We start from the raw sequence: 25,759 nt of genomic DNA on the forward strand, positions 1-25,759 counted from the left end.
CAGCAGCAGCTCTCAAGCTGTTCTCAGCCCCCTGAACTGCTGTGGGCAGTACACAGTCACAGGGGTGTGGAGCACAGGCTGCATCCACCCTGAAAGGTTCCTGCTTCACAGTCAGACAATGAGGTCCTTGAGGAACCCGTGACAGATACTAATGCAGAGCCTTAACTACTATTGATTTCAGCCTGAGGGTGGGAATTGCTTCTTGGTAGAAAAAAATAGTCTTGTGTCATTCTCTCTAGAGCAATAAGAGTGTCTGGAGAGGGAGAGGCTCTGGCAGATAGAAAGCTGCCTGCTTGCTGTTCCCCTGTGTAAAACAAGAAGAGTTTTCCCTGAACAAGGCAGGCAGATCCAGTCTGCAAAATGGCTTTGAAACAGTGTCCTATATTATCTCTATTTCTGCCTGGTTTGCTGCCATGTTTTTTGTTACCTTTGGAAACCACCCAATGTATAGTTTTACATGACTAATTATTTGTTTTCATAGACAAATATGTGACCTACTTCTGGCCAAATCTCTTCAGGCTCCTGATCCCTAGGAAATCCTATGATGACCTGTTTGCCTCCCAGTTTAAATCTCTCAGAATAGTTTTGCCCCCTTCACATGTTAAAAAAGCTGTGAAAACCTACCTGACTGATATAGAGGAGAAGTTTGGATTTCTAAATAAGAATCACTTGATTTGGGGTGGAGAAACTTTGAGAAAAGTATAACACCAGGCCTGGCAGGGAGAGGGAGCATTGTGGGTATCTCCTGTCCTTTTTTCATGGCAGAAATCACTTGTATTGAGGAAAAAGTGTCTGGGAAGGGAGAATTACTTTGGCTTTTAAAATGCATTGCTGATGATCTGGAGATCTGAGTCATGTTTGCCTGGCTGCATCTCCTTGTGCCAGTATGGAAAAGTCATCCATCCTTCCCATACTTGAGGGCAACGGACAATAATTCCTTCCCCTGACCTCCGAGTCTGGCTGAAGTCCTTCAGAGCTACAGAATTCCTTAAAAGAGAGACCCAAAGAGCTGTAACCACAGGTATCATCTAGAAAGGTTTTCCTACTTTCATTAATATTTTTTGTCCCTTTGTGATTTGCATTTTCTAGGTTTGATGATACCACATGCTGCTTCCCAAGATCCTAGCTTAGGACCCTTCCTTAAGGAGTAGGAAGGGATGCTTTTTTGACCAAGCAGCACACACTCAATTTACATTTCATTGCAATTAACCTGGCTTCCAAGCCAGGGTGACCCCAAGACCTTTGATTTATTGCAGGAGAAAAATGGTTTCTAATGCACCAATGGATCTTTTTTTCCAACTGGAATTCAGTTCTGGCTTGTTTAGTTAAGCTTCAGTTTGAGCAATGCTTGTTGGAGACCACAGTATCAGGAGGAAATGGTTGCCTCTGCTTGTTTCCCATGACCTATTACTTCAGCCTCCAAGGGGATGCATCTGGGGACTGCTCTGTTTATCTAGCTGACTACTGCTTCAGTGGGAATTTTGACACAGGAGGAAAGCTTGGCCAGCAGAGGGGAGGGGAACAGGGAGCGCTCCAGACTGGCAGCTCCTGTGGGAGAAAGGAAATGTTTTTCCTTGCAAAATCTGAAGATTAAAGTCTCTGGTCACTCTTCTCAGCAGCCATCCTTCTTTTGGCTTAAGTGTGTTAGTACAGAGCTCATTGTTGGCATGGGGAAGAGGTGGTTTTCTCCAGCTTTGCTTGATCTCCTACCCCCTTCCCCCACTGTCACTTTTGTCTCTGATTAAATATTTTGAAAGGAAACAGATGGGGATGCTTTGAGCCCCAGCAGGCTAGAGTGCAGGATTCCTGGACCTGTGTGGGTATTACTTAGACTGGTGGTAATATTTTACTGACCGGTTTATTTTCTTTTGGGTTTGAACAAAGGAAGCCTGACTGCTCCTGATTTATGAGAGGTAAATAAAAAGCAGTTCGTTGTCTGCACTGCCATTTCTCAGCAATTGTCGGGAAGAAAAGAGATGGTCATGCCACTAATGATTTAAAGTGTGTGACTAGCAGCCATACACAGCCATTAAATAATACAAAAAAGAGTTCTTGGCTTGTAATGAGCATTTGGCTCCTCTTGCTTTTAGAGGAAGTGAGTAATCAAAGGGGAAAAACATGCCTGTTTGGAGTGACACCCATTTCAAAGGCTACACTGGGGAACTGTATTGCAGCCTGTCCCATTGCTTCTTTTGGCTGTTGATGTTGCAACGTCTTCCCCACACACAGTGTCAGGCATGGGGTGTTGCTCCCTTCCATTGGTGATGATGCTTGTGTCAGCCCTGTAAGGCAAGATTTAAAACTTCTGGTATCCTACAGGACAAACTTCCCATCACCCCCAGCAAAGGATTTCCCACGAAGTTCTGCTATCCTTGCACTGATATGGTTCACAGTTATGTGGAGTTCTGGCCAAGCACATGGCATTTTTGTGGAGAGGGCCAGTGCTCCACAGAGGCACTGGGTTTGAGCTGTTACTATTAAGCAGCAGCAGCTGATACAAATTTAAAATTTTCTCAATAAATAAAAAGTGCAGAGTTGTTTTCCAGGCCATGTTTCTACTGCACACACCAGCAGCACTTGCAGTAGTGCCACTCTAGGCACACATGAAACAATAAGGATCTTTCTGATGCCTTCCAGACGAGTCAGAGCTATTTTGGGAGCTCTAGTACGTGTTTGTAAACTCACAGATCATTTTTGCTTCCTTAACACTTAGAAGTAACTCCTTCCTTCCCTGCTTAAAATCAAGTGATGCTTCTTCGTTTGATTTCCTAGAAATAGGCAGGGATTTTCCCCCCTCCCCTTCCAGGCTCTTTGCAGAGACTTGTTCACCAGCTAATCAGAGCTGGTTTGTTTGTGACTGACTGCACTGCAGGCTGGAGCATCCAGGGCTTTGTTCTCGCTCTTTACCTGCGGTTCCCTGAGCCATCCCAGGAGAGAGGGCTCCTGGTCCTCAGCCAGCGGGTCCCGGGGATCCCGCTCTGCTCCTGCAGAGGCGCCTTCTGCCCTGTCCTGGGAGGGAAGGGGAAGGGCGAGGGAAAGGAGGGGAAAGGAGGGGAAAGGAATGGGGGCTGCGGGAGAGAGCCAGAGGGGTGTTCAGAGCCGCTTCCTGGGAGGGGTCCGGCTGTGGAGCCTGCTCCTCATCGCTGATGTTTGCCAGGCTTGTCATTCCACGTTCGTTCGTTCTCACAGCACAAAAAATGTGATTGCACGGTCCCTCCCACACGGCGCTCATCATCGCCTGCCGGGGCTGACTCGTTTCCTGTTTCATGCTTGCTTCAGCACTCCGTTTTTACCTTTTACAGCTTTCCCTTTGCAGCCCCAGAAGCAATCCAATTCCACACTGCATTCCCTGATTGCTAACCCGAGCGGTCCCCGAGCTTTTGGGTCATAGAGCTTGGAGTCCTCCACTGGGTTCGGTTTTAAGGTACAAGAGGTAGCAGCTTTGTAGCATTTCCAGAAACAGGATCACTATCAAGCTGGCAGTGGCTCTGGGGCATGAATTTCAGAGGTTTCTACTTCATCAAGATTTAGATCTGAAAAGAGACCAAAGCTCTGAGGGATTTTCGCTTGCCTCAGAAGAAACCATGCTGAGAGTTGTATCTCAAGGTCACTCAATCATCCCAGCCCCCTCTGCTCCTTCTCATCACATGACCCGCTTAAAGCCAGCAAAGAATTAAAACAGGACCATGGATTGATTTTTCCCAGGGAAATCCTCCTGGGAGATAACCTGTGTGAATGCCTGGGCAGAGTCGGGCAGAGGTCCCAAGAATAGGGCTGAGCCTCACAAAAATCCTCTCAGGCTCGGAGCTGCTGCTCTAACCATAAATTGTATCAGCAGCTTTGGTTTCATGTGGTTACAAGCAGTGCAGAAAACCAAAAAAGGCTTTCCCCAGGCTGTAATGTTTTTAAAAAAAAAGAGGGACAGAGATAAAAGCTGCAGATTAGTACCCTGTTTTGGGGCAAAGACAGGTCATCCTGACCTGATGAATGCAATCTGCTGTTTGTGTCCATGCATGGGGTTACTGATGTGCTGGTTTGTAATAAAACAGGTTCCAGCAACAAGAAGAGAGAAATCCCTCCCCCACTGATGCAAAATCTGCCTTCAGAGCAGGAGATGGGCTGCCTTGTCAGCTGGGGTGATTTGTCTTATCAGATTTATTAACATGCTTGTCAGTAATACACGTTTTATCTGATGCTGTAATTTGTTTGCAGCACAAAGTCAGTTTGTTTAATAAGCTTCTGAGGCCTGGGCAGAGAGAGGCATCGGGGGTTTTAATCAGTGTGTTGGGAAGAGAGTTAAGCACAGGAACTGTGTGTCCATCAGGAACCACACACAAGCATCTGGGCAAGCAGGAGGCTTCAGGGCAGTGCTCAACACATTTGGGAATTTTTGTGCTTTCACAGCAGTGCACTGTCTCTCTGTCTCCAGTTCCAGGCATTGAATGAGGGGCAGCACCTTGGAGGATCCCTGTCAGACAAACACACACCCCCCCACTCACACAAGCTGTGTGTGATCTCCTTATGTGAGGGCAGGGCATGTGTTGTACCTGCAGGTGACCAGCCTGGTGTGTTCCCCCTGGTCTCTGCTCTCCCTTCACTGACACCTCTGCCATACTGGACTGCAGACTCTCTTGAACCATCTAGCCTCCAACATGTGTTGCAGGGCCAGAAAACCATGAGGCAGGGCTCTGCTAGCAAGCTCTCTGCCAAGCTTGCATTTTTCTCCTCCCCATCTAGCACTCCAAATCTGTCATCTATCAGGAAATGCTGCACAAACTGCAGAACGTGATTTTTTGCATTAGTTGCTTTAGGCAGAGAGTCATCCACAGCAGGGGCAGCATAGAGAAGTAATGAATAGCTGTCCTGTCATTGGAAGATCCTCAGCACAGACCATTCATCTTTCCAGCAGTGCTCATCACACCCCAGTGAGGATGGTACTGCTCTAGCTCTCAGGAAAAGGGATGTCCTGGAATTGATCCCCCTTCTCAGGAACTTACCTTGCTTCTCATTTTCCTGTGGTTTGACAACATGCTGCATACTCATCTCCCAGTGACACACTGGCAGTAGGTTGAGGAAGAAAAAAATACTGGGGGAGTTGGCCACAAAAGAGTCTGAAGAGATTTCCTTCCTCCAAAGATGAGTTGTAGGTGGTTGCTACCGTTGGATATGAGTTTGAAGCAAAAGGGAATTGAGCAGATTTGGCTAAGTTTCTCAGACAAACACAGCTGATTAAAGAAAAAGAAAATTGTTGAATAAAATGTGTGCAACATGTGAACAATCAAACCCCCCCTGCATGTCCATCTCACCCAGCACCATCCAAGGTCCAAAGCTTCAGGCTCCTGGCCAGCCTGGAGCTATTCCTTCATCCAGCTGGCACGGGGTGTGTGTACTATCTGGGCTGCACGTAGGAGACAGCAGAGGAACATCGGCCCTCACATCCAGGGCTGCCTGCACAGGCCCATCTAAAGGCATGCACTGCTGGCCTGGGCAGCCTGACCACAGATACATGCAGCTTGCAGTTTTTCCAGGGATTGGCATGGGCTGCACAGCCCCAGGACCTCCTGGCAGCTGGAGCAGCCAGTTGCCAAGCCCATGTGGCTGCTGGTGCTGCTGGAGCAGGGCCAGCTTCCAGGAGAGAGGCTCAAGTGATGGCAGCTTCTGCTGCAAAGGACTCACACAGCACAAACAAGGCAAAAGGAAAAAATGAAGTTCTGCAAATTTTGAGTCTTGTAAGCTAAGGTTGGTCACACAAAGAAGTGTAAGTGAAGGAGGCTGAGACTGAGCCAAGCACCCAAATTTTAGTTCTGCCTACCTATCAACCAATGAAAATACATAAGGGACAGATTTTAAAAAGTGAACAGGCATCCAAAATCCTCCAGCACCTTTGCACATCTAGCCAGTGATGTGCTGATGCTTAACTAGTCTTAAGTTCCTGACTTCAGGCATTAGGTATCTGAAACTTTCTCTTGCATCTTTTTCATCCTTTAGCAGGACATTTTCCCTTTATTTAGCAGGACTTATTTGATCAACTGCAATACTCCCTAGGAAAAAAAATGTATTTATACTAGAGTACTAGTCTCTCTTAGGATCATTTACATGCAGAGCAGAAAAGATTTTAGCACATCGAAGTTTTACTAAGTAAGGAGATGAGGATTACCATGTGTACTTTTTACTCTAAGTAACATCAGATTGGGGTGTGTGGCAGAAGTTACAGGACATTGAGCCTTGGATGTGATGGTGGAACAGTGCTGGCAGGGAACTCTAAACAGTGCCATAAGGTCACTCCCTGAGAGTGATTTGTCCACGTTGTTACACTTTCATGCTCCTCCTGAAAGCAAAGGGAGCTTTTATGAGAGGGTGATGTGAAGTCAAAGTCAGTCTGTTTCCAAATTCAAGAGTGTTTGTCACTAGGGATCAGCAATAAGCAATGCAACTCTTTTGCCTGTATGTATTAACATACTGTATTAACATGTATTAACATGTATTCCCAGGGCACCAGGGAAATGTCTGCATATTTTTTGTACATACTATGAGTTAATTATTACCACAAGACTTTTCTTTAAAGTCATACTGAAAATATTTTTCCTAAGAAAACAGTCAGTGTTTGGAAAAGCAAATAAATCAGTGTTTAAAGGTTTGTTATCTCACTATCCTTACTGCAACTGGCTCCTACAAACTCTGATGATGGATGAGCACATTAGAGCTGCACATATTTAAGGCACTACAGGCTTTGCAGTTCCAGGAGCTTAAAGTATACTGTCAAGTTATAAATCACAGGCCAAAGTCGTGCCTTGACATCAAGCACTCCAAGCAACTCGAATGGCAGTATTATTTTAAAGTCCTTGTGTGTTTCTAATGAAATATTGGATTTGCTTTGAATTTTTGTTTTCACCATGTTTGTTTGTTTGTATTTTGCTCAGCTTGAGCTGGCAAACTGGGAGGTACATATCCAGTATATCTCAGTTCTGCTTCTATATAGTAACTGTATTTGATTTGCAAATATTTAAAACACTTTAGGAGAAGTAATTTCTATTATATTTGGCTTATTTGTTTTTAAAACTGGGGTGAGATTTTTTTTCATTTTATAAAATTTCAAACTTGAGTTAAAATGTCTTATTCTTCTCTTGTGATGTGGGACATGACTGACCCTTTCCCTGCTTAGTCTTTCCTGATGCCCTACACGTTCTGCCCACCTGTCCTCTCTGACTGTACTCTATGGAGCTGTTGGGTAATACTTGTCTGCAGCTCCTTCCACCTGCACATGTTGCAGAACACAAGAGTCACCTGTGACCTGGTGCTTTGGTTCTGTCTCTGTTCTGGTTAAGACTCATGTATTCTCTCTTTAGGTGCAAAATTCCCCATTAAATGGACTGCCCCAGAAGCGGCACTGTACGGAAGGTTCACAATAAAGTCAGATGTGTGGTCTTTTGGGATCCTGCTGACAGAGCTGGTAACAAAAGGGAGAGTGCCATACCCAGGTAAGAAAAATGTCCTGCTTCACCTGGGAAAAGGAGTGGGAATGGGCCATATGTTTAAGCTGCAATGTTTATTTATATTCACTGAGCTCAAAGGAGAATGGCTATAATGTTTAAATTTTGTGTATGCTTGAAAACAGTTCTGACTCAAAGCTGCTTTGCCATGGTCATGATAAAAATGACAAGGGGACAATTCAACATATTCATTTCTACTGTTTCAATTGTGCTCAATTCAATTAATATAATTTCTAGACAAGTAATGAAAGCAGTGTAAAATTATTATATTCTGGAGCAAATTACTCTCCACAGTATTGCATTTATTTTAGGATACCTACAGTTAAACTCCCACAGAGGCCTCACTCCGTTTATTCTGTCAGTCTGGTTCACTGCAAGGTTTGATGACTGTCTGAATGTCTGGTACTATCAAATCTCTTTTTCATAAACTCTTAAATTTTAATCCTTGCTTTTGAGATGGATGGAAAGGGAAGAAAATAGTTCTGTAATGTGCAGACCAGAGCTCATGGCAGGGTCACAGCAGGGCCAGATTCTCTGCATGGGGGAACTGGAGGCCCCATGGCTCTTTGTTGAAACCCTGCCAAGTGTCCAATGGATTAAGATTTGTAGGAGGGGGTGATTGGATCTGCCTATGCAGAAAGAGCTTTTTATTCTTGTTGCCCCCCTGAAGATTGTGGGCATTCAGGTGAAGAGGAAAGGGGTGACGTGAAAGCCGTGCATTACACGGAAAAGAATTTAATCCCTTCTTTTTCTCATCAGCACAGATATTAACAGGGGATGCCCTGCATTTCAAGATGCCTCTAGCTGCATTTTTAGTCCTTTTATTAAAAAAAAAATCTAAATACTCAACAGTCTGGCTGTGTGCACTGCAGCTGATTTAATGGAAAATGCCCTAGAGCAGTTTCAGTTTTCCAATCTGTGCTGTGATCAAGCAGTCAGATCCATATATCAAATTGAGCAGGAGAAGCATCAAGGTGGAGTTCAGTTTACCCTGTGGTGTCTCACACCACTTCAGAAGACTGAACTCAGCAAAACAAATCTTCCAGACTTTTACCAGGAATTTCAAGTTTGCTAGCACCTAGCAGCCAGTAGCTGATATTTGAGGAGAGAATAATGGGGACAGGAGGGCATCTCATGATCAGCAGTGAACTTTGGCATCCTTAACAGGGAGCAGCTTAGCAAAGGTGTGGCTGTGACAACCGAATGAGGTAGCAGAAAATATAATGGCATGTTTCTGTGGAATGGATGAGTCCCTCTGCCCAGCACTTCCCCATGTGGGGTGTTGCCTCCAGTCAGAGCAGCTCTGTCACCAGTCAGCACAAAAGTCTTCCTGCCAGAAGGATTCCTGGCAGTGGTGTGAGAAAGCTATGATTTCTGCAGGTTTATTGAGGGTTTAAGCAGACATTGCATGCTGTGCAAAGGTCAAAGAGAGAAAAAATATGTATAAACTTTAGTTGGTGCAGTGCTGCTCCCAGAGGGTGGGCAGTGTTCCTGACTGGGCTGGAGGAATTGTCTAGTCACTGCCAGCAGAGTGGATGCACAGGGGCTGTCACCAGCCAGGGCAGAGTTAAGGTAAAAATACCATTCCATGCAAAAACAACCATTTAAGCCCTATGTTTACTCACAAGTCTGTAGCTGAACACAGGGTTGGCCATGGCTGCAGAGGATATCTGCACTTCATAAATGTTTCTTTCCCTCACCAAAGGAGAAAGAGTCCACAGGATGTGCATTTAAGTGCCTGCAATATATAACTTCTTGTAGGAGCCATGACAGTAATCTCAGGCATGGGCTGTGTCCTGAAATTCTGGACAGTTTTATTACGTGGCAGCTTGAGCACATCAAAGACAACCAGTGGGATCTCTCCTCTTTCAGCACCATCCTACCCCTTCATCCCTCACTACATAAAGCCCTCACATGCCAAAAGTCCTTCTGGCTCACTCTCCTCCACCTGCACTAGGAAGACACCAAGTAGCTGGAAGCAATTTTTTGTGTGTTATATTTCACTAAGTCAGCAATTTTTTGGACAGTCATGTCCTGCCTTGGTTACACCCTGCCCAGGCTCTAGGCCAGGGCCATTCCTTCCCACCAGGACTCCCCTGTTGCTCATCTATGAGATCTTAACAATTCTCATGGTCACCATCACTCCCCTCTGCCAGTTTTACATAAGGGCAGCCTGGATCTTACATTTGAGTGTCCAAAGTCTTTACAGATTTCAGTCCAGTCTCATTTCCCAGACCCTAAATGGGAAAGCTTTTATAGGCTGAGGCAGCAGTGGAGGGGAATTGGGGCCTTCTCAGAAGGATCTGTCTTTGCAAGTGGATTGAAAAGAGAGCTTGGACTTCCCAAGGTGACAAAGACCTCCTGAGCTCCTTAGAAAAGGCTCTCTTTTCCCCTGACATAGAAAGGACCATCTATCTCCTGTTTCACACTGGGAAGAGGAAGGATCTTCCCAGTGAAGAACAAAGTTTTGTGAATACCTATCCCTGTCTGAGATAGGCAGTAGGGTTCAGATGAACCCACAGGGCTTTTCTTGCCATTATGGCATGGCTTGCACAAGGAGGAAAAATGGGATTTCTATCACCCTGAGAGGCAAGACTCAGCCCTCTTCACCCAAGTGGACAACCCATAGGTGAGAGAATGCAGCTGCATTCTGTTGGCACTGCCAGTACTTTGGTACTGGCAAAGATGTGACACTGAAAAGTGTCAGCTTTGAAACAAAGAGGGTCATGGAACTGTCTGTCTGCTGTAATATCCAGTTTCTGAAATAGTTGTGGGCATGTTGTCCTGATGTTTCTGCTTACAGCTTGTAGCAGGCTGGGAGAAGTGGAGAGAGGCCTTCAGACAAAGGGATTGCTCTCTTGCTTGACAAGCTCTTAGTGCCTGGGGAGATGATTTACAGCACACATCCCAGTCCTGGGGTGGTACCCATGCCTGCAGGACACCATACCTCGTGCCTTCCCATGTCTGGAACCAGGCATTGTTTTAAGCTTGTGTAGAAGGAGGGAGAAGCACAATGAGTAGGACAGAGGGGGAGGGCAGGCAGTTTACAGCAGGGAAACAGACTGGGTGGCACAGAATTTGGCATTCTTTGTCCTACAGATTTCAACCAGTTCCTGTCCTGATGCCCCATTTTGAAAGAGAGGCTGGTGCACTGGTGAGATGTATGAACTGTAAAGGTTTTTGCTGGTGGAGATAAAGATCAGTCTAGAGTTCATAATAAAGCCTTGCCCCAAACTCTATAGCTCCCACAAGCAAGACCAACTTTTTGGAAGGTGTCCTCATGTTCATACTTCAACCAAGCCTGTTTCTCTATCAGTGATCATAATGGGCCACTATGATAACTGATTTATGCTTTTTTATCCTGTTCACAAGGCAACAGATTCAAATAAGCAACTTTCACACAGAGTCTCTATTTCCAGTATTACAGTGGAGAAATGAAAAATAAACTGGGCCGGAGGAGGAGCCAAGCTTAAGAAACAGTCTGCTCAGTGGACCTTTTTCAGTGTCAGTGTCTTTTCTCTTTGACAAATGCCCTTCCCTAGCAGTAGTTGGAGAATCTGTGGGTTTTTAACATGCTGCCTTTGGGATAGGGAGAAATATCAGCCATACCAAACAAGTACCAAACAAGTACCTCTGACCTTGCCCCTGGTAATTGCTGCTGCAGTTGTCACATCAAGAGCATTTTCATTTTAAGTCTAGTGTGACAGCTGTGGTGCTACTCACATTGCTGCCTCTGGCCAGGCAGGTCTCTGAGCCTGGGCTCCAAGCAGCCCTGCAGCCTCTGGGCAGCTGTATTCAGCCTCCTCATCCCTGGGGGAAGCTGGGCCACAAGTGCCAGAGAGCACTGTGCTACCCAACTGCTACCCAAGCCTGGGGCCAAGTACATAACAGAGAGCCAGCATAGGTAGGTGGGTGTAACAGCATCAGGGATGGTAAATAAGAGGTTAAGAAAGAGGTGTACTCACCACATAGGATAGATAAGGTCAGGTGGGTTTATTTGTGAGCAAGGAAGCTCTGCTCACAAATGCTGTAGCTCAAGGTTGCATCTATTCTGCATCTATTCATCTGTTATACCAAGGAAATAACTTCTTTTAGAAAATAAAGCCAAAGCAAAAAACAGATATTGATAGTCTGGCTTTGAGGATGAGGAGATGTTGGGGGTTTTCAGGCTTTAATTTCTAAGTGAAGTGGCATGACTTCCAGAGTTTTAAAACTTGTTCCTCCTTTTCCCCAGAAATAACTTGGTTTGCATTGCTCAGTAAGAGCAGCATTCAGAGGTTGTCTTCCTTTAGCAGCAGCTTTGCTGTCTGAAACAGCTGCTTCACTGGTCTGAAAGCATGCATTGGGTCTGGAAGGAACATCAATCCCAGTCTGTGTATTGGGTTTGCATGGCCAAGCTATCATAGTGGGAGGATGGGGGGTGCCTGAGAAGAGGCTGTGACCTTGTGGGAGGCCCGTGGAGGAGAGGAGCCCCTGCTGGAGCAGCCTGCCCTTGAGGGACCATGGAAGAGTGACCCATGTGGCAGTCTGGGGAGGACTGTTGCCCATGGGGTGGACCCATGCTGGAGAAGTTCATGGAGAACTGTCTCCCATGTAAGGACTCCATGCAGGAGCAGGGGAAGGACTCCTCTCTCCCTGAGCTGCATGACAAACAACCAGTGATGAGCTGACCATAACAGCCATTCCCTGTCTCCCAGCACCACTGAGGGAGGAGCTAGAACTGTTTTTAAGGCCTTATTTTACTTCTCGTCATCCTGCTCTGATTTTGTTAGCAATAAATTCAATGGATATCTCTAGTTCCAGCCTGTTTTGCCCATGACACTATTTGGTGAGTGATCTATCCCAGTCCTTAACTCATGAACCCTTTGTTATATTTTCTCTTCCCTGTCCAGCTGTGCAGTGAGAGAAAGGCTTTGGTGGGTGCTTGGCACCCAGCCAGGGTCAACCCACTAAGAGAAGAAAACAAGAGTTAAACAGCCTAAAACAATCGTTCTCCTCACTGGACTTCACAAGTCCCAGAGTAATCTGTATAGCTTATTAGTTTGTATGCCGGGACACTCCCTAGTTACAGTAATGTTTCCTGTCTTCTGGAAGAGCAGCATTGCCCAGATCCATGCTATTTGCACATCTGCTGTGCTCCATCTAATCAAACCCCTAAGAGCACACCAAAGTACTTGCCAGTGTTTTCTTCAGCCACAATTGGAAACTCCACATCTTTTTTTGTGTCACAGTAACTCTTAAAGTCACTGTAACTTAAAGTTCCTACGACTTTTCTAAGGAAAGCCAAGCAGTATTGCATTCCTGTCCCCAGTCTATATGGGCAGTAGATTTTTATTGTACTGAGCATTAGAGTGGCCATATCCTGTGGCATCCTGAGATTATTGAAGGTTTCACTAATAAAGCTGGATGGTGGAAGGTTATTTGATTTTTGGTCTTCTCAGGGAATAAAAAGCTAATGGAAAAGCCATCTTTTGGGAATTGGATGTTTTCTTCTTGGCCAAATCGTAATTCTTGAAACATCATGAGCACAAGCTGATTTTTCATAGAATTCTACAAAGATAGAATAGTCTGGGTGGGAAGGGACCTCTTAAAGGTCATCTAGTCCAATCCTACCATAAGCAGGGATCTCTCAGGTTACTCAGAGCCCTGCCCAGCCTGAACCTGAATGTTCCCAGGGATGGGGCTTCCATGACCACTCTGGGCAACCTGCTCCAGTGTTTTACCACCCTCATTGTAAAAAAAAACTTTCTTTCTTATACCTAGTCCAAATTTAGTCTCCTTCAGTTTAAAACCATTACCCCTTGTCCTATCCCAACAGGCTCTGCTAACAGGTCCCCTTCAAGTACTGAAAGGCCACAGTAAGTTTTCCCCAGAGACTTCTCTTCTCCAGGCTGAACAATCTCTTTTTTTTTTCAGCCATTTCTCATTTCAGGGCCCTTTTCTGGATTAGCTCCAACAAGTCCATGTCCTTCCTGTGCTGGGAACTCAGAGCTGGATGCAGAGTTCTGGGTGGAGTCTCACCAGAGCAGAGCAGAGGGGCAGAATTCCCTCCCTTGCCCTGCTGGCCAATCTGCTTTGCATGCAGCCCAGGACACTTTTGGCTTTCTGGGCTGCAGGTGCTGCCAGCTCATGTCCAGCCCCTCATCCACCAACACCCCCAAGTCCTTCTCAGCAGGGCAGCTCTTGTTCTATTCGTCCCCCAGCCTGGATTGATACCAGGTGTTGCCCCAACCCAGGTGGAAGAGCCGTACCCAACAAAAGAATATTGCTGAGTATTTTCTTTCACAGATTTAAGGATTTTAGGATAAACTTTTAAGGGGTCTGGAAGCACACTGCAAGCAGAATGTAATTTATTATTTATTAAGAGTTGAAACTCTTGGGTATTCATTAGGAGAGAGGAGTTGTACAGACTGCTCAGATATTCTCTCTATGGTGTTAGAAGTGAAGATATGACAGACTCCAGCTATCAAAAGAGAAATACTAAAACTTGCAGGATGAGATAAGTAAGTCTATAGAATAGGTTTGTAAACATAAATAGGCCATTTAAGACGTAAAATGTATACCTGAAGCACTGCTATTTTTATAAGTCTGACTAGTAATCCAATTGATTTAGACATAAAAGTCTTTGAAACTCTGTTTTTAAATTAGCAGTTCATGTCAAAACTAACAGAATTTCTTTGGCAAATCCTAGGTACTTCAGCCCTTGCTGGATGTATGAATTCCAGTGAGGAACATGAGGATTACTTGCTTTAGTTTCATAACCGGGGTTTACTGTGGGGGAAGGGAAAGGGGAAAGGAGAAAAGAAAAGAAGGGCATTTTCCTGGATTAAACTGTGATGAAAAAACCTGGCTTGACTCACTTTCCAGGGACAAAAAAATGACTATGATTTCAGACAGCAATGTCTCTTTCATGTTCTTTTTTCTACCTTTTTGTTAAACAAAGGGAAGTGAAGAGCTGTTTATGTTTTTCCTCCCCCTTCTGTCTCCTCAGGGTTTTTCTTCCAGCACACAGTTCGTTATCAGGTTTCAGAGTGTGCTTTGCAGCACTGAGTAAAGCACTGGATAAAAATACCAAACATTTGATATCTTAGAACAACAAATCAGTTGGGAAGGAGCTTTTCTGCCGCTGTTGCTTCCATCCATGTTGTACTTAAGGATGTACTGCCAAAATAAAAGCAAAGAATGCAGTTTGTTAGTGGTTATTTATATACAAACAGATGAGTTACCAGTAACAATTATTTTCACAGCCTTTAATATGTAAGGGAAGCAAAGCACAGCAGAAGTTCTCACCCCAAAACACCAGGTAATTCAGCTGCTTCAAAGACAAGGATATGAAAAAAGGTGCAGATTTTTGTTCAAAGCACAAATTTATAAAACTAATTTTGAGAACACAACGTGAACAAAATGTGCATGTTTTTTTCTTGTAGTATCTTGAAAACAGCAAGGCCAGAAAGTTTGGGTTGATGCAGCCGTGGGTTTGTGGTGTCTAACAGACCAGTAGGGTTTTGTAGTCTAATGAAAAAGTAAAATATCTCTGGAAATGTTCCTGCTGGATAGTGAAGAATATCCAAATATTTGTTCAGTGTGTTCTGGTTTGTTGTGAGCCTCTGTGACCTAACAACATCAGTTTGGAGTCAATAGTATAGGAGAACCTTAACTCTATGCAGAATCTGCTGTCTGCAGAGGCTTGTTATTTATTAGTCTGTTTTCATAATTTTGAAGACCTAACTATGGTCCACTTTAGGAGCCACTCAAAGCATTTGCTTCTAGTTTATAAATACCTAACAACAAAAATATGGTAGGTGGATGCATCTGGTAAATGAAACAAAAGAATCCAGTGCTGAAGTGTTGGTCTGCAGGTTAAGGGAATACTGTAAATCAGTAATCTAACCTTTCTTTTTGCAATTTTCCCTGTGAAAGGGAGCATTAAGGAGAGGCCTGTTAAGAGTATGAGACAGTTTTCTGGAGAGGCTCCTCAATGCACAACAGGCAGCAAAAGAAACAGTGCCCTACTTTTCCTTTCTCCTTTCCCTTGCCTTGCAGTAAAACCCATATATGAAACTAAACCAAGTATTCCTCCTGTTTGAGAATGGGAGGTGCTGCAGTAAGCAAAGCAGAACCACGCTGTGACCACAACATGGATAATTGAGAGCCTAAATATAAATACAAGGAATATGTCAGGAAACCATGCCAGGGCTGGTTACAGTGACAGGATAGGAATATGATCCTTGCCCAGACACTGCAAATGGATATCAGTAGGAGGAAATTACCCTGACAAGATAAGAGGAAGAGGGGTTTTGTAATCCTGACATGAAATGAGAATCTAGAGGTGGATGGTCAGGAAAGGCTGAATGATACAGATGGTTTTTTCTAAGCATCCTTAATAATTAAACACAGCCAGGACATGAAGATACAGACTAAAGACCACATCCAAGGTTACAGCTAAGTTACTGGCCTAAATGCTATGTAATGTAAGGATTTTATTCCCTGTCACAGCTTAACCCCAGCCAGTAACTTAAATACCACACAGACACTTGCTCACTCCCACTGCCCACCCCCAGGCCCCCCAAAGGTGGGATGGGGAGGAGAATCAGAAAAAAGGTAAAACCTTTTCTTTTTATCTTGACAGAGTAATATCCTCCTGCTGATATCCAAGAGGTTGAGATAATAACAGTTTAATAACTGAAATAAAGTAAAATATAATTATAATTTTATTTGAAATGAAAAAGAGAGGCATATAAGCAAAGAAAAACAAATTATACACTATACAGTTTCTCCCAGCTTCTTGTGCACCTCCTCACTGGCAGAGCATGAGAAACTGAAAAGTCCTTGACGTAGGATGAACTCTACTTATCAGAAACTAAAACATCAGTGTGTTATCAACATTATTCTCATACTAAATCCAAAACACAACATTGTACCAGATACTAGGAAGAAAGTTAACTCTATCCCAGCCAAAACCAGACATTTCTACAAGTCAAAGTGTAGAGCGGATAAATGAATCTGTATTGAAGAAGGTAATTGAATTATTCCTCACAAATAAGTTTACAAAAAAATAAGAGGTTTTGGGACTCCTCAAAAGGACATCCTGCAAGAAGAAAGTGGAGGTTTCCCAGGAAGGGACAGTGTCAGGGAAGGGGAAGCCAGGAAGAGGATAAGCTAACACAAAGTGCAACATCAAGGTGCTGGTTTCTAGATTCAGTCATGGAGAAACTGAAGTGTCCCTGCTGGTTCTCCTGCAGAGCTGCTTGGCAGGACCTGCTAAGTCAGGAGAATGAATTCTGCAGATATTTTTCAGCGGGGGACTGGGGCAGGGCAAGCACAAAGCTTGCAGTCAGCGTGCAGGCTTGTTCTGAAACACTTCTGCATGCCTGTGGTGCCAGTGTTACCTCTGGTACTGTTAAAAAGAGAGTACTGGGAGAGAGGTGTAAACCAAAGCTTAGAGTGGCTTGCAGTTAATGTTTGGTGAAAAGCACTTCAGCAGAGGAATCAAGGGGTTACAAAGAAAAGAAAAAGTAGCAAAGAGCCTGGCCTTACTCTCAGAGTCAAGCAAGATGAGTCACCACCCCTGGAGGTATTTAAAAGTCTGTAGGGACATGGTTCAGTGGTGGACTTGGCAGTGTTAGGTTAACAATTGGACTCAGTGATCTTAAGGGTCTTTTCCAACCTAAATGTTTCTATGATTCTGTGAAGGTAATCGGCTTTTTACTTTTTTCTTCTGAGTGAAAGAGAGCTGTAGTTCTTTAGTGGAGATGTTTTGCTTGGCATTTGACTTGTCTTGTGAGCAGCTTCGCTCTGTTTTGGTTTGGGAACAGTCGACTATGATAGAAACTGTACTAACCAGCACAGAGGGAGGGAGTGCAGGTCAGCAGCAATGAGCTTCTGGGCTGACACTGAAGGCAATGCTGCTGGACAACCCTGGTAGCCAGGAGGAGCCCAGTTTGTCTTGAAGTCCCTGCAGCATGACCTTACAGAATGTTTTCACAAAGGCGCACGCTCAGGGTGAGGGTTTCAGAAATTCATCTTAATTTCTAGAATTTTGAATTTTCCATTTTTTACAATGCATTTGTTTTCCTTAAGCACATCACATAGTACATTTCACAGTTCCTGCTGTCAGAGAGGGAAAGCACCAAATCCTGCCCATTGTGAGTAAGCCAAGAGAGTAACCATGGGAGCAGTGTTCTGCTCATCACCTGATCCTAAAAACCCTCTACTGAGAAAGAAAATAATCCAGGTTACCTTGCAGTGGATGAGGAGCTGAAATAGGACATCAGTGTGGTTGTGTTTCACTTGTCTTAACCAAAAGAAATTAGTATGATTGAGCAAACCACATGTGTTGTAGATATAGTTGTACTTGGTTAATTTTCCTGTAATTTACTGTGGCTTTGTATGCCCTTCACAGGCATGAATAACCGGGAAGTCTTGGAGCAAGTAGAACGAGGTTATCGGATGCCGTGTCCTCAGGACTGTCCCATCTCCTTGCATGAGCTTATGATTCACTGCTGGAAAAAAGACCCAGAGGAGCGTCCAACTTTTGAATATTTACAGGGTTTTCTTGAAGACTACTTCACTGCAACAGAACCCCAGTACCAGCCTGGTGACAACCTGTAAATCCCTGGTTTCCAGACACTGTTATGAATTACCAGGAATTTCTCAGCCCTGTCCCACCTGCTCTCCACCTTCCAACTCTGTGATCGGCTTCTCCAGAGTGCAACATCTTCCAGCACTGCAGTGCACAGGAGGGGCTGCAGCTGGGAACTTCCACAGCCCTTGCCTATGACCACTTGTCCTAATAATCTGAATGTCCTGGATGAAAAGGAGAAAAACACTTGTTTTTTCTTAATCAAAGACTCCAAAACTGCATTGTATTGATGTTATGTAAACTGCAAAACCTCTGTTCATTGTAAATAGTAACTCAGTGCCAATAACTGATCCTAGTGCTTTCCTTTTTTTAAAATGCAAAACCTATGTGATTTTAACTAGTCTCCTCCTGATTCAACTAAAAGTATTATTTTCCAGAAGTGGCCTCTTTGTCTAAAACATTTTTTTTTCATGTTTTAACAAATAAAAAATCAGGACAGGTGTTTGGGTTTTTGCTTTTTTTATATATAAAATATATATAATATATATACATACCTGTACATACAGTATATGGGTGCTATTGCAGAGGAGGCTCATTTGGAATTGAATGAATCCTGCTGCAGCTGTACCCAGAAAGCGATAATTTTACTGCAGACATGAAAACACTGGTGGGATTCTGAAAGCCAGTGATCTAATTTTTGGCTTTTGCCAAGCATGATTTTTTTAAATTGGATTGCACTTTTTGTTTATGATTATGTACCTGTAGATGGTTGTAACTTTGCTCTTTCAGGAATCACGTGCTGTATTTACAGTAATGTTTCCAATGTTTGACAAGTGTGTGATGATTTGTTCTTGAAATTAAAACGAACATATTTAAAGCAAGAAAACTACACCATCACCGTTTGAACTGGAAAATTGAAACTGCAAGGACTTCTTGTATCAAAACATGTATACTGAATTGTTTCAAAAAGATTTATTAAGCAGTGTAACCACATTCAGATGGTCTTAAAATAATAGCATTTTAGCCATGTCCCCCTGCTAAACTGTTGGTCATGCAACTAGGATTTTTCTGTTTTATGTGTAACATTTTTCCATTGTAAGATAAGTGTGTTGAGTGTCCTGTACTGCTAATGAAATTACTTTCTCTGTGTCTGCAAGTTCTCCAGTGGAATTACTATGCACTTCTTTACATTTCATGGGGGATGCACAGAACAAAGTATTACCTTTTCAGTTGTCTGTACCAGCCTTGAATTACTTACGTTTAACCAAAAAACACAAAAAAAAAATTCCTTTCTATTTCTATTGAGTTTTTAATACTGAGTTGCAAATTTTAAAGTCTTAATTACATTTTGTTATGGTTTATTCACAAGTTTACATTTTAAAACTGTTTAACTTTCTTAATTTAGTAATTAAAAAAAAGAGCATTTTACATTTGGATAGTTGTTTTTTTGTTTAAACTGTGGAGCTAATGGTGGACATGAGATTAAAAACTTTTCAAGAAGGGTTGTCATGCCATTTGGGGCATCATATTTCATAGGAGTATGCAGACCAATTACCCATGGGACATCATTTCCCAAATTATGAAGTCAATATGTTTTTAAATAGCTGGAGTTCAACTGTAAGGAAGATGGCTGAATGCATAGCTAGTCTCTCCTTTCTCTCTTCTACAGCAGTTTGTTCTTTATTAGTTCTGTTGCATTTAACATGAATACTTTTACATTTACAAGTGTTGCAGGAAAAGCTTTTCTATGTCTTGTATTGCTGTTACTGCTTAAAAGATTGTGGCCAACTAAGACTTCCTGACAGTTTAAACTTTTTTTTTTTTATTATTTAGTACTTAGACTGTGAATTCATATTCTGAAGATTCACACATTTTCTAAAGAGAACCTTTCTTCGTTTGTGAAAACTAACCCAATAATCAATTGAGATTCAGAGAACAAATTGTCATCGTTTTAATATTTTCTATACAAAACTGACTGAAAATCCTCTTGCAAAGGAGGCTTCCACACTTAGCCTTTCTCAAAGTGTGAATTTATACGGCAATGTTGCTTGTTACCAGATTTCCATGATAAATTGGTTAACATTTTACATGTAGAGTCTATAAGTAATGTTATGTACATTATCTACTCAATGTTGCTGTACCTGTAGCTGTGGAGTACTGAAGAGGCCATGATCCTTGTTGGACTTCTAGCTTCCTCTTAGTACTTACAAAGCAAGTCGTGGCCCTCTTTTTTTTTCCCACAGCTACCCCCCTGCCTTAAAATATCATCCATGGAACTGAGGACTCCATAGTAACTCAGCGGGCTGGCGAAGCCAAAATGTCACCTCCTCAGCCCAGAGCCCGGTGGCGAAGCGTGGCCACGCTGCCAAGTTCCTTAGCAGCCTTTGCTATGCCACAAACTTAAGTGCAGTTTCCATCTGCAATGCGGGACGAGCCTAAAACGTTAGTTTGCCTATGTTTCTCATTGGAAGTAAGACTCAGATGGGGCATTGTTGGGGTTTTATGGCCTTTATTTCTGATTCTTGGGTTTGCTGTTTCTTGTATTGCATTCAGTCTCTGAGTACCACGTTGGTCTCTGCCGGATCTCTGCCTGCAGCTGGCTTGTGTGCAGACTGGTGCCACTGTTGAGTGGCAAATCCAGACCATTTCTCATCGGTAGCTCTTCTGCTTCTTTTTCTTAATGTTGGGAGTTTTGTTGTTTGGGTTTTTTAATCTCTCAAATAAAAACATTAGCAAAAAATTTAAACAAGGTTGTTAGGTTTTTTTGCTATAAATTAATAAAAGCCTTTTCTTAAGCACTGTGTATACACCACAAGTAGTTGTGTGGTGACTCTAAAAGTAGAATTTGTAAGATTAAGAATCTTCTGTTCCTTCCAATAATTTTTAAATGTAAGACTAAATAAACTCCACCCAGGTAAAAACAATTGGCCAAATTCTCCCATCAGCCCACCTGATTCCCAACAATCCATGGTGTGGTGGCTGATTTCCAGAAGAGGTCTTCTAGGAGACTACCAGCAGCAGAAAGGACTCTGTGGGGAGACAAAGGCATGTTTAATCCAAGACCTGTCTCAGGAAAAGTGACAGGTGGAAATGGGACACTGCTACAAAAGGATGGTTAGTATGTTTATTATATTTCTGTGAGAAGGCAATTATGTGAGACTTGGTGGTCTTTGAAAAAGACAAAAGACACTAACATGATATTCTTTGGCTATTGTAAACAGTGCTCAATGTAGTTCTGGGTGACACTCTGGTTTTGATTTAATTACCACTGTAGAAAAACAAAGTAAATACAAAACAGAAGAGTGATTAACTGCTAAAATTACAAGAATAATCACAAATGGAAAATCTGTCTCCAGTGTGAGTGTTTCTCCTGAAGCCTCTAGACTGGAAAGGACTACCTGCAGCCCAAGGAGGCAGATTGCTAAATATCTCGATCTTGCCACATAACTTCAAGGTGAGTGGAAAGTTGCTCCAATTTATTTTAACATGCACCATCCTGATCTCAAGTGCTGCAATAAAAAATGCAGCGCGCTAATGAACACTACCATATTGCACCCAAGGGGTTTAAGGGCCTCACACGAGGCTGAGCCCAAGCATGCAAGAGCTATTCGGAGATATACAGTAGCTCCTCTTCTGAAGTGTAGACAATATTCATTCATCAAAGGAGCCCTTTCCTGTCTAATGGGAAATAACCACCAGCAGTGCAGACAAAAGGATATTTATTTTCTCCAGTTGTGTCAGTTTGAGGGTCTGTCTGTCTTTCAAGAATAATTGAAGTCTGTTTGTAGCTCAGAAATCTCATTGTGTTCTGCAGTCTTGGAAAGCAGTGATTATAATTTCCTGTGACTCATACACAGGGATGTTTTATCACTGAGGGAACTCCTGTCAGCTGGAGCAGCATTCCCTGCCATCTTAACTGAAGAAAGGGGCGCTTTAGTTTCAGACTTTCCTGCACAGACCAACCCAGAACCCGTGTGCTTTCTGCAGAAAAGGAAAAGAGGCCCCTTGCTGGGATTGCCACATGAGTAGGGTGCTAGTGTCTCCTTCTCAGTGCTTCTAAATTTCTCAGAACTTCTGACACCTAAAACCAGGCTGCTGAGGTCCGTTTTGAATGTTAGAGAGGAAATGCTGGCTTCACTTAAGTCCATGAGATATTTTCTGTTGACTTTTAATACAGAGCCTGTTCTTATGTGTGTGTGTGTGTACAGTTATCTGTAACTAAAAAGGAAATTCATACATAAAAACATCTACACAACATCCATCTATCTCCTTGTATTCCTCCCCCGTAGCTGAAAGCTTAACAAAAATGTAAAACTGGGACATGAGTAGATTAGAGGACAAAATGTTGTTAACAACAAAAGAGCTGCTCTTTTTTTCTTCTTGTTTTCCTTTTTTTTTTTTTTCCCTGCTGATTTTCACTACATGATCTGTAACAATCCCTATTCCCAAACCAGGAGAGGTGTAGCAGCAAGCACTGCTGCTACAGCCCAGAGATGCCGTGGGTCGCAGCCTGCAGCTATCCTAAAGTCAGGGAGAGAAAACATTTCTCCCAAGGGCATGGCTGCAGTGTGGAGCCTGCGGTGGGAGCGTGCAGGAGTGCAGGGAGAACTGCTCTCCCAGGAAAAGCAGGTCATTAGCTGGTAGGCACTGCATCATGTGGTGGAGAGGCAGAGCCAAAGGTTGCAGCAGCAGCTGTGTTTGCAGCACCAGCTGTGCTCACAGTGCCTGTGCTTCCTTGTGCCCAGGGATTTGGGTGATGAGATTAGAGCAGGCTGAGGAGCGTGAACTGTGGTTTCTGCTTCCAAATGTAAATATCTTCTCTGTTACAGCATAGAGGAAAATAGTGTACCTTCAAGATGGGGGGAAAACCACAGGATTGGTGTGGCCTGTGACTGCGAGGCAAGTGTTGGTTCTGCCTGACCAGGCCAGATGGAAGTTTGATTGTTTGACTCATTGTTGGGAATAACTCGGCATTAAGCTCTGTGAACAGCTAAAAGGGCAAAGAGTAAAGAAATGAGATTATCCTTCTTCCCCTACAGCCAGGCTAGAGCTTGCCAAGGGCTCTGGTTTGCGTTTTTGTGCATCAGCATTTGTTGCTGAGCTCCTGCACCCAGAGCCTTGTTCAGCTACCTATTGTAACAGCTTCACACAAAATTCCTGAGCCCTGGAATGGATGAATTCTAATCTGGAAAAAGAAAAAAGAATGCAGGGCTGCTTTGTGGCTGTTGGGGCTCAGCCTCATGCCAGAGGCTTGTCTGTGAGCCCTGGCATTCCCTGTGATTTATTCACTGCTGCAGTTCAGGCTCTGGACTGCCTCTGAATCCCACAGGCTGCTGGAATTCCCCAGCTAGAAAATGCTACTCATATATATATATAGGAAGGGTCCCTGGTGTTGGGAAAGGGCTGCAGGGGTCCCAGCACACCGCTCCTGGTACCACGCAGGACCTGGGCCATCACTGTTCCTGGGGCAGACTTCCCAGGAGAGAGTGGCAATGCAGAAGGGGCCTGCAGCTTCCCTGGAGCCCCTTGGACACCCAGGGCTGCCATGCTCTGCTGGCAGCAGCTCGGGCACAACTCTGTGGAGCTGCTGACGGGTCTTGGGGTGACTTGGCCAGGGCTGTGTTGCTACAGCCCAAGTCCCAGTGACAATGGAGAACCAGATGCTGAATCCTGCCCTCCTAAAAATGCAAAGGCAATGAGCCACATGGGGAATAGCTTTGTCTCTTCAAGAGACAGGACTAGGTATGTTTGATCATACGAGAGCTCAAGCGTTCCCTCAAATTCCCATGCCACCCAAAAGCAGTGCAGCCACCAGCTGAGCTTTGTCTATGACCTCATATACATCCAGTGTATAAAGCACATACCACATATTGAACATTTGCATATGTTACATGTCTATTGTTCCACTTGGGTGGCCTCTGCCTCCCCTTCCCCCACCTCTTGCCCCATTACTCATCCACACAGCTCCCATCATGTTATTCTGGACGTGTCATTTCTGAAGGACTACACATCCCTGTCCTGCAGAGAGTGGGGGCTCTGTTAATTGTCAAATGTTGAGTGGGTAATGATCAATGGGTGACTAATTGGACACAAGAGGGAATAAAATAGGTATTACTTAGCTTCTGCTCTTAATTAAGAGCTGTGGGGAAAATCTTAACAAATAGCAGGAGAGGTTTTTGTCATTATGCAGGATTTAATTACATGCATTGCACAAGCTAACATCCAGGTACTGTTTTCCTTCCTTTCAGGTGTCTCTCCAGGGTCTGACTGAAAAATGCCAAAGCAAGACCCTTAAAATAAAGTAAGGGGAAAATATATTTGCAGGCATGTGCCTAGCAATGTAAACAGCAAGAGATGGAAGGAAGCTCCAGTTTTTCTCACAGTGCAAAAGCAGCAAGGGACAAGCCACATGCAGAGAACCAGAGTGAGACCAATATGTGCATTATGCTGAGGCAGAGGGGGTTAAAGGCTCACTACAACGTCTCCAGGTTAATTCACAGCACCAATGTTAAAAGAGGAGCAACATGACAGTGCTTTATTTAAACAGTTAATCATCTGGAAGCAAAAAGAGTCATGATTTATTTCTCCAAATACAGAGATGTGGTAGGAAATATGAGAAGGAGCACTCAATACTAACACTTTCTTCCTAATGAAAAAAGAAATATTACAACTCCTGCAGGATTAAGAACCTTTTTAGAAAAAAAAAGGTCCGTGTTACTTGCCTTGCCAAAGAAAACCATCCTGCACTTGAATCTGTCCTTTCTATGACAGGCCCAATATGACTCATCATGCTCTGCTTGTAAATAATGTACAGATGAGATACCAACTTTAGAGAGTTCAGAGTTTTATCTGGCTTTCAGTGAGTGAAGTCAGTAGGGTAGGAAGACTTCAAATACATAAAAGAGGCCTTCAGAAGGCAATTATGATTGCTTCAGTTTTGGGGATGAGAAAGGTTTTTGAAATGCTGAAATAAACTTGGGTATCTGTTATCCAAGTTTCCTAATCCATAAATGAGTCAACTGACAACAGTTTCTACAGCTTTGTGGGAGGGTACTTAGGTTTGGAATGGACCTTTGAAACCCACTAGGCAGACAGTGCTGTTAACAGAGTCAGCAGAGTGTGACTTTCAAGCTATTTTTCCTCTCTTTGTCAGGCTGTTAATAAAGTACATAAAGCTCAAGTGAGAGGAAACTGCTCCAAATATCTGCTGTTTTCTCGGGCTTGGCAAGTTAAAGAGGGGACAGAGACTGGTTCTTTGGCCGCATCTGCAGACACCATTAGGTCTCTACATTTCTGGACCTGGAAGTGCTCACACAAGGGACAGATCTCACAGGCAGAACCTTCCTCTCCTGGCCAACTGGCAGCTGTCTACAGGGGTGGCAGGCGGACACTGTTGTTTGCTGGATGTTACAGACCAGGCTTTGACCAGAGGAGAGCAGAGGACTGTCCATATCCATTGTCGGTGAGGGAGGCCATCCACCGTGTGAAGGGAGGTGCTTGTTGGCTCCATAGCAGAGCCTTTTACAAGGAAACCCCACAAATGTGGGTGTTGATGAAACATTCCATGGGACACTCTGCCTGCTGTGTCCCCATGCTGCTTGCATTCCCTGAGGAGCTGGCCATTGCACAGCAAACCCTACATACATCCCTCACATACATCCCAGGAAGGTCAGGCACTCCCAGAGCA

At 43.8% G+C, this 25,759-nt stretch overlaps 1 protein-coding gene across 4 annotated transcripts in view; it reads left to right on the forward strand.

Moving 5' to 3' along the window:
* FYN (FYN proto-oncogene, Src family tyrosine kinase) overlaps positions 1–19,500 on the forward strand; it is a 137,663-nt gene extending 118,163 nt beyond the window's left edge. For all 4 annotated transcript variants that reach the window (XM_066547103.1, XM_066547102.1, XM_066547101.1 and 1 more), the window contains 2 exons: positions 7,347–7,478; positions 17,893–19,500. In XM_066547103.1, the coding sequence (XP_066403200.1) occupies positions 7,347–7,478; positions 17,893–18,101 (341 nt within the window). In that variant the 3' untranslated portion in view covers positions 18,102–19,500. The remainder of the gene's footprint in view (positions 1–7,346; positions 7,479–17,892) is intronic.
* Positions 19,501–25,759: the final 6,259 nt, after the last annotated feature.

The sequence above is a fragment of the Molothrus aeneus genome, chromosome 3 (assembly GCF_037042795.1).
Source record: "Molothrus aeneus isolate 106 chromosome 3, BPBGC_Maene_1.0, whole genome shotgun sequence".
Taxonomy (NCBI): Eukaryota; Metazoa; Chordata; class Aves; order Passeriformes; family Icteridae; genus Molothrus; species Molothrus aeneus.